The sequence below is a fragment of the Podarcis filfolensis genome (genome assembly GCF_964270895.1).
Source record: "Podarcis filfolensis genome assembly, chromosome: 3".
In the NCBI taxonomy this organism is placed as follows: Eukaryota; Metazoa; Chordata; class Lepidosauria; order Squamata; family Lacertidae; genus Podarcis; species Podarcis filfolensis.
Window position 1 is genome coordinate 120,835,768 of NC_139606.1, and position 13,200 is coordinate 120,848,967.

The 13,200-nt window shown below is 53.8% G+C and overlaps 1 protein-coding gene and 1 long non-coding RNA gene across 2 annotated transcripts in view; one reads left to right on the forward strand and one right to left on the reverse strand.

The window, feature by feature from the left end:
• Positions 1–13,200, reverse strand: part of LOC310758910 — a 71,591-nt gene that overhangs the window by 20,396 nt on the left and 37,995 nt on the right. The gene's annotated exons all lie outside the window — the stretch shown is intronic.
• Positions 14–13,086, forward strand: PRR30 (proline rich 30). The gene is made up of 7 exons (XM_083605060.1): positions 14–342; positions 2,768–2,874; positions 3,857–4,228; positions 7,342–7,393; positions 7,504–7,579; positions 8,368–8,460; positions 10,606–13,086. The coding sequence occupies exons 3-7, from the start codon at positions 4,109–4,111 to the stop codon at positions 12,905–12,907; spliced, it is 2,643 nt and encodes an 880-aa protein (XP_083461186.1). The 5' UTR covers positions 14–342; positions 2,768–2,874; positions 3,857–4,108; the 3' UTR covers positions 12,908–13,086.

Sequence of the window (13,200 nt, forward strand, 5' to 3'; positions counted from 1 at the left end):
TAGAGTTCGGAATAATTGGGAAGGGCCCCTCGGAGGCCGTTCGGCCTAGTGGGCTCGCTGAGGAGAGCGCGGGGCGCCCGGGTGGGAGCCTCGGGTTCAAATCCCCTCGTCTCCGGCATGGCCAGTCGCCACCTTTCGCCTCGGGAACGAGGAGGCCGTGTGGGGACCCGTCAGGCAATTTTGGACTACGACTCCCGTCATGCCCTGACATTGGAGTCGCCGCAGGGGCTGATGGGAGTTGGAGTCCGAAAGGAGAAAAGCGGTCGGCGGGAAACGGATTCGCCATTGCGAGGCCTACCTGGCGGGGGTGTTGTATGAGGGGCGAAGCGCTGAGGAAAGGAGGTCCGCGCATGTTGTTTATAGGAGGAGGTCGGGATATAAAATTAATATTAGACTCATAGAATTGTATGTTTGGAAGAGGGCGCAAGGGTCATCTAGTCCGACCCCCTGAAATACGGGGATTTTTTTCGAACCATGACCCTGGGATTCAGAGGATCATGCTCTACTAAATTATTATTATTATTATTATTATTATTATTATTATTATTATTATTAATACGCTGCCCTTCCCAGTTCAGGAAACCGGGCTCAGGGCGGCTAACAACAAATTTAAAACACTTAAATGATGCAACAAAAAACAGCATAAAATACAGTATAAAATGTGAACAACAATAAATTCAGAATTCAAAAATCAATTTGGGGGGGAAATCCATCCGATAAACATTAGATGATCCCCAGGGCTAGCTGGCTAAATTAGTCCTATTTGGGCCAGCGAGGAGACCAGGGGAGAATTAGCTATGGGGTCTCAGAGCGGGTAATCTTCATAAAAAGGGAAGGAAGGGGAATAAAAGATCAGGCTGAATTCAAATTAAAGGCCAGGCGGAATAGCTCTCTCTTACAGGCCCTGTGGCAGAAGGTTAAATCCTGCAGGGCCCTGGTTTCATGGGATAGAACATTCCACCAGGTCGGAGCCACCACCGAGAAGGCCCTGGCCCTGGTGGAGGATAGTCTGACTTCTTTAGGGCCCGGGACCTCTAAACTATGGTTATTCATGGACCTTAAGGTCCTCTGCGGGGCAGACCAGGAGAGGCGGTCCCGTAAATACGAGGGCCCTAAGCCACAAAGGGCTTCAAAGGTCAAAACCAGCACCTTAAACCTGACCCGATACTCCACCGGGAGCCAGTGCAACTGGTAAACCACTGGGTGAATACGCTATTTTAATTGTTGTTTTTTTAAAAAAAATATGCTGGCTGAACCCTTCGTTGCAATTAAAGGATTGTTTTTCCTTTTTTTATTTTACATAAATTAGTGATGGTAATAATTAGAAATAAATGATCCCCAAGAAGGGCACAATAAAACAATTATAATAATACAACAATAGACTTTCCATGGTCATTCCATGCCCGTGCATGGCACATGGTTTCCCCGCAGAAAATCCTGGGAACAATTTACAGAGCTACAATTCCCAGGAAGCATAACAAACTACAGTACCCATGAGGCTTTCAGAGGGGGGGAGAATACTTTAAATGTGCGAATATTGGGTTTTGAATCTGTTGGATGCACTTAATCTGCCCTTGGTTTGTTTTTTTAAAAAACCAAACAATACCCTAAAACGAGAGCATATGAGAAACAAATACCAGCAGCAATGACGGAAATGAATATACTTTAATTTTATCTTCAGTCCAGCAAGATCCAGAGTGGGCTGTAACTAAGATGTCCAGGGAAATAGCCTCACCAAGGGTTCAAAATAGCCTTGGGTCAGCACACTTGAGGGAGTTTAGGGCGAGCTCAGGGTGGCAAAAGTGACACCAACCTATGCCAGAGCCAGCGGGGTGTAGTGGTTAGAGTCCAGGACCAGGATTTGGGAGAGAACTGGGTTCAAATCCTCCCACTCGACCAGGAAGCTCCCTAGGTGACCTTGGGGGCCAGCTCTGGCCTGCCTCTCAGCCTGGCCTGCCTCACAGGGTCGTTGCTGGGATGAAAGGGGGGGAGAAACAGGTGCACCTCCTTGGAAGGAAAAGGTGGGTTATAAATGCAAGGATTGTACTGGAGTAATCAGCTGCGCATGCGCCAGGCGGGGTGGCGCGCACCAGGGCACCGCGCCAGCCCAGTCCTCAACGCCAACACTGCTGGGCACACACTCACGGGGTGCAGAGGTTTGGTTCAGGCATGGCCGCTGGAGGCAAGCGGGGCCGTGATGTGCCCTTGCAGGGAGGGACGCAACACAGCAGGCAGGACAGAACGGGGATCCTTGCGCCCCAAAAAAACCGTGCCCCAGGGCTCAGGCTCCCCTGCCCCCCCCCCAATGCTGTACCCCTGGCCACACACTTTCATAATCTTCTATCATGTCACCTCTCACTTGCTTTTTCTCTTACCTAAAAATCCCCAAACGCTGCAGCCCTTTTTCGTAGAGTAGTTGCTTCACCCCTGGATCATTTCGGATGCCCTTTTCTGATCCTTCTCCAGCTGTATGACAACGACGATGATGATTGTAATAATAATAATGATAATAATAATAATTTATTATTTATACCCTGCCCATCTGACTGGGTTTCCCCAGCCACTCTGGGCGGCTTCCAGCAAAATATTAAGATACAATAATTCATCCAATATTAAAAGCTTCCCTAAACAGGGCTGCCTTCAGATGTCTCCTAAAAGTCAGGTAGTTGTTTATTTCCTTGACATCTGCTGGGAGGGCGTTCCACAGGGTGCGTGCCACTACCGAGAAGGCCCTCTGCCTGGTTTCCTGTAACTTGTCTTCTCACAGGGAGGGAACCACCAGAAGGCCCTGGGAGATGGACCTCAGTGTCCAGGCTGAACGATGGAGGTGAAGATGCTCCTTCAGGTATACTGAGGCCATTTAGGGCTTTCAAGGTCAACACCAACACTTTGAATTGTCCTCAGGAACCTACTGGAAGCCAATGAAGGTCTTTCAAGACCAGTGTTCTGTGGTCCCAGTCACCAGTCTGGCTGCCGCATTCTGGATTAGTTGTAGTTTCCGGGTCACCTTCAAAGGTAGCCCCACGTAGAGTGCATGGCAGTAGTCCAAGCAGGAGATAACCAGAGCATGCACCACTCTGGCGAGACGGTCTGCGGGCAGGGAGGGTCTCAGCCTGCGCACCAGATGGAGCTGGTAGACAGCTGCCCTGGACACAGAATTAACCTGCGCCTCCATGGACAGCTGTGAGTCCAAAATGACTCCCAGGCAGCGCACCTGGTCCTTCAGGGGCACAGTTACCCCATTCGGGACTAGGGAGTAGTTTCCGGGTCACCTTCAATGTCATACCCTCCCACATTTCTCCGGTGAAAACAGAGACTCCTATTCCATACCCTCCCACATTTCTCTGGTGAAAACAGGAACGTCCTAAGGAAAATGGATGCGGGTGGCGCTGTGGGTTAAACCACAGAGCCTAGGACTTGCCGATCAGAAGGTCGGCGGTTCGAATCCCCGCAACGATGGGGTGAGTTCCCGTTGCTCAGTCCCTGCTCCTGCCAACCTAGCAGTTTAAAAGCACGTCAAAGTACAAGTAGATAAATAGGTACCGCTCCAGCGGGAAGGTAAACAGCATTTCCATGCGCTGCTCTGGTTCACCAGAAAGGGCTTAGTCATGCTGGCCACATAACCCGGAAGCTGTACGCCGGCTCCCTCGGCCAATAAAGTGAGGTGAGCGCCACAACCACAGAGTCGGCGACTGGACCTAATGGTCAGGGGTCCCTTTACCTTTAAGAAAAGCAAGACATTCCCTGTTCAAATTAGAAACTTGGATGGCTTCTGTCCATCTGGGAAAGAGGGAGCCTTGGCGGGTCTGCAATATCCAGCACAAGCGTGCTTGAGTTTCAGGTCCTCTCATTTCAGAATTGAAACCTCAGCTGTGGGGCAGGAGCCACTCTTGGGGGTCAGGGGGCAGTTGGCTCTCAGCCCAGCCCAGCTCAGAGGGCTGGATGAATGCCACCCATTCTGCTGCTGGCTGGCTGATCACAGAGAGGCCCTGAGCCAACCAGGGTGGACTACAGAAGACATTTGTGATGCAAGCGTTACCTCGGGAGAAGGGGCCCTGTGAACTCCCTGCCTGGAGTCCGGTCAGAGCAGCTGCCTTGCCCCAAGACCATGCTGGCAAACCTGCTGGATGCCATCCCAAATAGCTGCCATTTGCTGTTGCTGCTGCTGGTAGTGCTTCTGTTGCTGTTCGCCGGTAACTGGGCTGCCGAAAACGTGAGAATATCCTGGGTAAGTAAGGCTCAGCCTTTGGACCCAGGTGAGATCTGGGGTTCTGGTTCTTGGCACCCAGAACGGCATAGCCTACCAACCGGTTGCTGCTGGACTCGCAAGTGGGAGAGAGTTCCACAGTCTAACTACGCTGCATGAATGAGGGCTGCATTTTATCTGCCCTGAATCTCCCAACATTCAGCGTTGTTGAGTTTCCATGAGTTCTAGCATTGTGAGAGAGGGATAGAATTCAAGTTCCAAGAAAGGAGATTCCGACAAAACATTTGGGAAAACTTGTTGATGGGAAGAGCTGTTTGACAGTAGAACAGGTGGACTCTGCTCAGCTTTAGCTGAGATTCCTGCATTGCAGGGGGTTAGAATAGATGACCTTTGGGTCTCTTCCAACTCTTATTCTGTGATTCTCCCTCTGCTTTCTCCATGCCGTGCATAATTTTAAAAACTTTTAACAAACTATTCTGGCACCTCTTATGTGCCTTTTAAAAAAAGTCCCAAAGGTTAAACAACAACAACAACAACAATGTATTATTTATACCCCGCCCATCTGGCTGAGTTTCCCCAGCCACTCTGGGCGGCTTCCAACAAAATATTAAAATACAGTAATTCATCAAACATTAAAAGCTTCCCTAAACAGGGCTGCCTTCAGATGTCTTCTAAAAGTTTGGTAGTTATTTTTCTCTTTGATATCTGGTGGGAGGGCATTCCACAGGGTGGGTGCCACCACCGAGAAGGCCCTCTGCCTGGTTCCCTGTAACCTCACTTCTCGCAGGGAGGGAACCACCAGAAGGCCCTCGGAGCTGGACCTCAGCGTCTGGGTAGAACGATGGGGGTGGAGACGCTCCTTCAGGTATACTGGACTGAGGCCAGTAAATGCTAAAACCTTTCTTCATAGAAAATATGACTAAAACAACCGTTTAGTTTTCCTGGCTAAACATGTTTAGCTCCCTCGGGAGATGGTGGACCAGGGGCACCAACTATGGGGGGCTGTGGGTGCCTGAGGTCTGTCGAGATCTTGGAAGGTGAGTTTCGGTACCACTGGAAGTCAGGTTCCAAGGTCCAGGGGGACGGAGACCTGGGGCCCAAGTTGTCTCCCCTGTGGTGGACTCTCCTTGGAGGTTTTTAAGCAGAGGTTAAGCAGATGGCCATCTGTCATGGATGCTTTTAGCTGAGATTCCTGCCTCGCAGGGGGTTGGAGTAGAGGACCCTTGGGTGTGCCCATGCTACAATTCTGTGAAACTAGCCCTCCCCTCGCTTGTGATTCCTAGCTGCAAGGCGCTTTCAGATGCCGATCACCTCTGGCAGTGGAGGCAGAGGGACAGATCCATCTTTGCGCTCTCTTTGCACCAGCATTTCTCCTGGCCGGACAAAATGACCCTCCTCTCCTCTCTCCCTCTGTGCTGTTCTGATGCTTTCAGAGGAAGCAGTGAGGGCCAATTCTTTCAAAGAGGATTGGACAAATTCATGGAGGAGAAGGCTATGGATAGCTCCCAGCCACAATGGCTCTGGTCTGCCTCCACATTCAAAGGCAGGAAGGCTTGTGAATTCAAGCTGTTGGGATCCAGAGGAGGCAAAGGTGCTCTTGGGCTCAGATCCTGCGTACGGGTTTCCCATAGAGGGATCTGGGTGGGCCCTGTGAGAGCAGGATCCTGGGCAAGATGATCCAGCAGGCGCTTCTTATGTTCTTAAGGGGGGGGGGGAACAAAACAAAAACTGGGGGGAAACCTGAAGCACACCAAGACTAACAGGGCAGGCACTACCATGAGGCAGGGTGAAGCAGCGGCCATAGATGGCAATTAGGGTAGGACAGGGGACATGGGTGGCGCTGTGGGTTAAACCACAGAGCCTAGGACTTGCCAATCAGAAGGTTGGCGGTTCGAATCCCTGCAACGAGGTGAGCTCCCGTTGCTCTGTCCCTGCTCCTGCCCACCTAGCAGTTCGAAAGCACGTCAAAGTGCAAGTAGATAAATAGGTACCGCTCCAGCGGGAAGGTAAACGGCGTTTCCGTGCGCTGCTGTGTCCAGGGCAGCTGTTTACCAGCTCCATCTGGTACGTAGGCTGAGACCCTACCTGCCTGCGGACTGTCTCGCCAGAGTGGTGCATGCTCTGGTTATCTCCCGCTTGGACTACTGCAATGCGCTCTACGTGGGGCTACCTTTGAAAGTGACCCGGAAACTACAACTAATCCAGAATGCGGCAGCTAGACTGGTGACTGGGGGCGGCCGCCGAGACCATATAACACCGGTCTTGAAAGACCTACATTGGCTCCCAGTACGTTTCCGAGCACAATTCAAAGTGTTGGTGCTGACCTTGAAAGCCCTAAACGGCCTCGGCCCAGTATACCTGAAGAAGCGTCTCCACCCCCATCATTCTGCCCGGACGCTGAGGTCCAGCGCCAAGGGCCTTCTGGCGGTTCCCTCATTGCGAGAAGCAAGGCTACAGGGAACCAGGCAGAGGGCCTTCTCGGTAGTGGCACCCGCCCTGTGGAACGCCCTTCCAGCAGATGTCAAAGCGATAAACAACTACCTGACATTCAGAAGACATCTTAAGGCAGCCCTGTTCAGGGAAGTTTTTAACGTGTGATATTTTACTGTATTTTGGGTTTTTATGGAAGCCGCCCAGAGTGGCTGGGGAGGCCCAGCCAGATGGGCGGGGTATAAGTAATAAATTATTATTATTATTATTATGCTCTGGTTCGCCAGAAGTGGCTTAGTCATGCTGGCCACATGACCCGGAAGCTGTACGCCGGCTCCCTCGGCCAATAAAGCGAGATGAGCACCGCAACCCCAGTGTCGGCCACGACTGGACCTAATGGTCAGGGGTCCCTTCACCTTTAGGGTAGGACAGAGCTCTGCCTGTGTGACATGCAACCTGCCCTGCACCCACTGAACCAGGCCGCTGTCCTCGGGGTGTAAGGAAGGATGCTGAAATAAGATTCAGCCGTCTGCCTGGGAGGAGGAAACTCCTTGCACTTTGCTTCAGGCGGCAGAAAGCCTTGGACAGGCCCTGCAGACTACGAAAGGGATTCAGTCCCGCTCACCGTTTCCTCCCCTGCCTCTCTTGCCACCGCCTTGCTTTGCCTTCAGCTCTGTTCTTTTCGCCTTGCTGTTCTCTGACAGGTTCCTCCTTGTCTCAAGAAGAAGCAGACCAAGCACCCAGCAGCATGGATAAGTAAGCAGCGGGCGCCGTCCCACCTTCCTGCCCCACCCCTGTGGCAGCCGGGATTCTGCTGCTTGCGCCGCCACGCGGCTCACGGGCTCCTCCTTGCCTTTCTTTTGCAGCACCTTTAGAAGGAGCAAGAGACATCAGCACAGACACGGAAGTGAGATGGAACACAAGCACAGAATCGGGAAAGAGGTGAGCCTCGATTCCTGCAGTGCAGGGGGTTGGACTGGATGACCCCGGGGGGTCCCTCCCAACTCTACAATTCTGTGATTCTATGAAAAATCAGACAGGAAGCATCATCTGTCCCAGTCCCCCAAAGGAGTGTAGGCACTGAGAGTCATCTAGACCATGGGTAGGCAAACTAAGGCCCAGGGGCCGGATCCTGCCCAATCGCCTTCCAAATCGGGCCCACAGACGGTCTGGGAATCAGCGTGTTTTTACATGAGTAGAATGTGTCCTTTTATTTAAAATGCATATCTGAGTTATTTGTGGGGTCTGCCTGGTGTTTTTACATGAGTAGATTCTGTGCTTTTATTTAAAATGCATCTCTGGGCTATTTGTGGAGGATAGGAATTCGTGAGAGCCAGTGTGGTGGTACTGGTTAAGAACAGTAGTCTCGTAATCTGGGGAACCGGGTTCGCGTCTCTGCTCCTCCACATGCAGCTGCTGGGTGACCTTGGGCCAGTCACACTTCTCTGAAGTCTCTCAGCCCCACTCACCCCACAGAGTGTTTGTTGTGGGGGAGGAGGGGAAAGGAGAATGTTAGCCGCTTTGAGACTCCTTCAGGTAGTGATAAAGTGGGATATCAAATCCAAACTCTTCTTCTTCATTATTTTTTTTTCAAAATATAGTCCGGCCCCCCACAAGGTCTGAGGGACCCTGCTGAAAATGTTTGCTGACCCCTGATCTAGACAGACCACTGGCTTGATCCAGCACTCTTATTATGTTCTTATGCTGCCCTGCTTCTCTGGCTTTTTTAGGTCGTGCGAGACCCTGAGCTTGCATCGCACTCTGCACACCTTGGACAAGAACATCCAGTATCTCGCCTGGCAAATGCAACGCATCAGCGGCACGTAAGGCACTCCTAGACAACACCATGCGCTTGCAGTACGAGGGGCTTGCAGATCCGAGCTTCCTTGGCGCAGAGACGCCTTCACACACACACACACACACACACCGGATGCCCTCCAGATCATTACTATTTTAATATTCGTATGCCGCTCTTCATGCATAGATCTCAGGGCGGTTCATGGCAGAAAAGCGAAAGGTGAAAACACAGTGTCACTTATTGGATTAAAACTCCCATGGTCCCTGACCAGGGGCCACGCTGGCTGGCAGGAGTGCCAGCTTGGCCCCGTGACCGTGGGTGCCTGAGGCCGTGGGTGCCATGCAGTGTGCGTGGCCCTGGCACTGAAATTTGTGGGTGCCTGGCCCCTTCATGGTCGGTCATCCAGGGCCCCAGGGTGTTGGCAGCTATCTTGGCTGCGGCTGGTGAGAGTTGGCATCCGACAATGAGAGTTGCTTGACAAAGGAAGAGATTCCCTCGGGATCTGGTGGATTCGCCCTCCTTGGAGGTTTTCAAGCAGAGGTTGAATCGTCAGCTGTCCTGCATTGCAGGGGGTTGGACTAGATGAATCTTAGCGACTCTTCCAACTCTACAATTCCTTGCATTAGGACTATTCTTTGAAATAATAATAATAATAATAATAATAATAATAATAATACCCTGCCCATCTGGCTGGGCTTCCCCAGCCACTCTTGGTGGCTCCCAACAGAATATTATAGACACAATAAAACACCAAACATTAAAAACTTCCCTAAACAGGGCTGCCTGTTTAAATACAATAATTAATCCAATATTAAAAGCTTCCCTAAACAGGGCTGCCTTCAGATGTCTTCTAAAAGCCAGATAGTTGTTTCTTTCCTTGATATCTGAGCCCGTATAGCATGGGTAGGCAAACTAAGGTCTGGGGGCTGGATCCGGCCCAATTGCCTTCTCAATATGGCCCGCGGACGGTCCGGGAATCAGCATGTTTTTACATGAGTAGAATGTGTCTTTTTATTTAAAATGCATCTCTAGGTTATTTGTGGGGCCTGCCTGGTGTTTTTACATGAGTAGAATGTGTCCTTTTATTTAAAATGCATCTCTGGGTTATTTGTGGGGCATAGGAATTCGTTCATTTTTATTTTTTTTTCAAAATATAGTCCAGCCGCCCACAAGGTCTGAGGGACAGTGGACCGGCACCCTGCTGAAAAAGTTTGCTGACCCCTGCTGTATAGAGTCCTTTTGTAGGTTCTCTGTCGGTAGGAGAAAACAACAGAGGCCAACAATATTGAGAAGTAAAGCAGCTAGTAAGCCTGATCTTTATTAAACTGTTGCAACAGGGTCCCCGCTCCCCACACGCAGGTGTAAGGAGAACCCTGAACAATGATGTGCAAGGCCTTATATAGACTTTTGAAATTGCCCTCCCTTTACTCCAAGGCCACCCTCCAAAACATACATACATCACAGGAGGAGGCGGTCTACAGCAGAACTCCTGCTTGCCAGGATAGCTGATAATGGTCACTGATTGCATTACCTGGGCAGTCTGGCCATTCTTTTGTGGCGGTTAATACTTTAGTTCCTGAATCCAGGTCACAGGCTCACCCTATTCATACACAAATACGCCCTTAAGACAGGATTTGCAAGCAAAAGGACAGTGGTAAGGCTTTCGCCATTTGCCTCCCTTCCTGCAGAGGAATATTTGAGGTCACTGGAAGGGTCAAAATGGCTTCAGGATTGCTCTCCCATACTATTTCAGACACGTGGTTCATATATTTAGACATGTGTGCATTTATGAGTACAGTCATACTTTGTGTTGCGTTTGCTTCAGGTTGAGAGTTTTCAGGTTGCGTCCCGCGGCGACCAGGAAGTACCGGAAAGTGTTACTTCCGGGTTTTGCCACTCACGCATGCACAGATGCGCAAAATGACGTCATGCGCATGCGCAGAAGCGGCAAATCACAACCCGCACAGATGCGGGTTGCTTTCTGCTCATGTTGTGAACGGAGCTCTGGAACGGATCCCATTCGCAACCAGAGGTACCACTGTATTTATTCTATATTTGAGACCTTAACATTCTTATATCATTCTGTTGCTGGTGACAAACAAGACGAAGCGAAAGAAGGCCTGTTCTGACCTCCTTTGCCTTTCTGCCTCTCCCACCCGACCCCCTCCAGGATCTCGCAGACTCCATCCAATGTCTCCATGGGGTCCGTCACCTCCATCTGCAGCTGGGGCCATTCCTCAGGAGGAAGAGGAGGAGGAGGAGGAGATATAGAGGAGGAAGAGGTCGAAGTTGACACCACCTGCTACAGCTGGTCAGCCGTGCCCCCCTCCCTGGCTCCTACCTCCCTGGACAAAGCAGCGGCAGCCCCAGCAGCTCATCTCCCCAAACCCCCCAGGGTGGTCTGCCACCAGCCCCACCACCAACCCCACCACCAGCCCCACCCCTGCCCCAAGCAGGACTCCAGCCTGTACCAGAAGCGGCTGCAGGGGCAATGGGGGAGCACCACGCCCTGCTCGGACTCCACCACCAGGCGCATCTGCACCCCCCCTCCCTGGCACCCCACCAACAAACACCCCAGCGGCCCGGCCCACCCACCAAAACCGCCCAACAGGATCGGCTTCCTAGACTACAAGTCCCAAGAGCTGCTCAACTGGCACGTCCACACCAAGCAACGCCAGAAGGAAGAGGACGCAGTGCTGGCAATGCTCTCTCGCCGGGACCCCAGCCCCAAAGGCAGGGCCTGGGTGGTCAGCCTCGAAGCTCCCAAAGGGGGGGTCCCTCAGTGGGCCGCCAGCCCGCAGCTGCCCACAGGCCAGAGGTCGCGCAGCCGCACACCCCCTCAGCCCCACCCGGCAGGCCGCCAGAGCCCGCCCAAGACCCTCCACGTGCGCAGTCCGTGCCCCAGGCCCCCCACGCCGCCCCGGGAAGAGCTACTGACTCCCCCCATCCTCGTATGCAAGACCCTGAGCCACAGCAGCCTCCGGAGCCTGGCCACGGGCGAGGTGGGCAGTGAGGCTGCCAAGGAGGGCCTGGAGACTCTCCTTGGCCTCTTCGGCCCTGGCAAAAGCCCCCTGGCCAAGGAGCTGAGCAGACCCGGGACCCCCAAGGAGAAGGAGAGGGATGTCGGGGGCAGTCGGAGGCCCCACAGCAACCCCAAGGAGACCAGAGCCCCCAGCCCGAAGGCAAGAGCCGCCAGCCCGAAGGCCAGAGCCACCAGCCCAAAGGCAAGAGCCGCTAGCCCGAAGGCCAAGCCCTTGGAGATCGAGATCAGCGCCACCCTGGACCGCAAGGTGCGACGCCTGAGCTGGGCTGACGCCACTGCACCCGAAGCCCCCAGGCCGCTGGCAATCCGCGACATGATGAGCACCACCCGCCCACCAGTCCTGGACCCGTTATTCATGTGCCAGACGCAGTTGGAGATGCCCTGCTTGGCCCTGGGCCCAGCCAAGGTGCAGCAGGAGGTGTGCCAGCCTGCTGTGCCACCCGGCAAGACCCCGTGCCTGGCCCATGCGCTGGTGGAGTCGCTGGACCAGGACCAAGCCGTGCAGGACCTGCACCAGGCCCTGGCCAAGGGGCTGGGGAAGGGGCGCGGCCGGCCGTGCGTGGAGTACCCCGTCTGCCTGCTGTGCGGCCGCTGCACCCCCTACTGCCCCCACCCGCCCACGCGGTACAGCCCTTCCCTGGTGGTCTACCCCCGGCTGAGCGTGCGCGAAGGCGAGGTCCACATGGGCCTGGGCTTCTTGCTGAAGATCAAGCGGTCCGAGGCCAACGAGTGGGGGCTGGTGTGCAAGCCGGACGCCTCCCGGACGCGCCCGGGCAAAGAGGGGCTGCCCTCCAAGCCGGACAGGAGCAAGGGCAAGCGGCGGAAGAGCAAGGCAGCCACCCCCCAGCCTCGGGACCCAGAGAAGGTTGTCCGCGTGCACAGGCAGCAGTCGGCAGAGAGGCTGGACATGAGGCCTAAAAACCACGGCCGGAGCGTCCCAAAACCCGTCCCGCCACCGAAAATGAAGCCCGAGCCGGAACTCCGAATGCCGACCCCCAGCACGGTGCTTGCCGTGCCCCCCAAGAAGCGCCCCAACATCCTGAAGCGGCTGCTTCTCTGCATCAAGAACGTCTGGGCGAAGGTGCGAGGCAAACCTGTCAAGCCCCCCAAGAGGCAGGGCTCCCCGCCTGCCCTGCCCAAGTCCCCCGAGATGCCGTGGTCCCCTTCGTCCTCTCCCGACGATTCCAAGCCTCCAAACCACGAGGGGATCTTGCTCCACAGGCAAGACTCTCTGCTCACAAATATAAATGCCTTGGAGCCCAGCCCCAGGCAAAGTTCCCGGAGGGTGTCTCTGCAGCTCGGCACGCCCAAGGCGCCGCGGAGCCCCCAAAAGTCCGGGGCGCTGAAGAAATTGTCCAGGCAACCCTCCCCGGTACAGTTCAAGAAGGCCTCGTCCAAGCAGAAATCCCACAGGAGCAGCGTGCCCTAAGGGCCTCGGCAAAGGCGCTCAGCCCGCTTGCCTTGGCGCAGAAAAGGCTCCGTGGCCAGAGGGCTGGAGAAGGGACTCTCCCGCAGGGACCTTTGCTTTCCTTATCCTACTCCACAAGCGGGACACAGCTGGTCTGTGTTGCTTCGTTCCAGGCTGCAAATAAATTGGCTGGACGTTTACATCTCTGTTCTCCCATCCTCTTCCCTCACTTTCTCTGTGAGGTTGTGGGTGGGGGGTGTTGGTGGGAGTGGGGCAGAGAAAGAGGCCAGCTAGGTCAGCATCCTGTTCTCAAA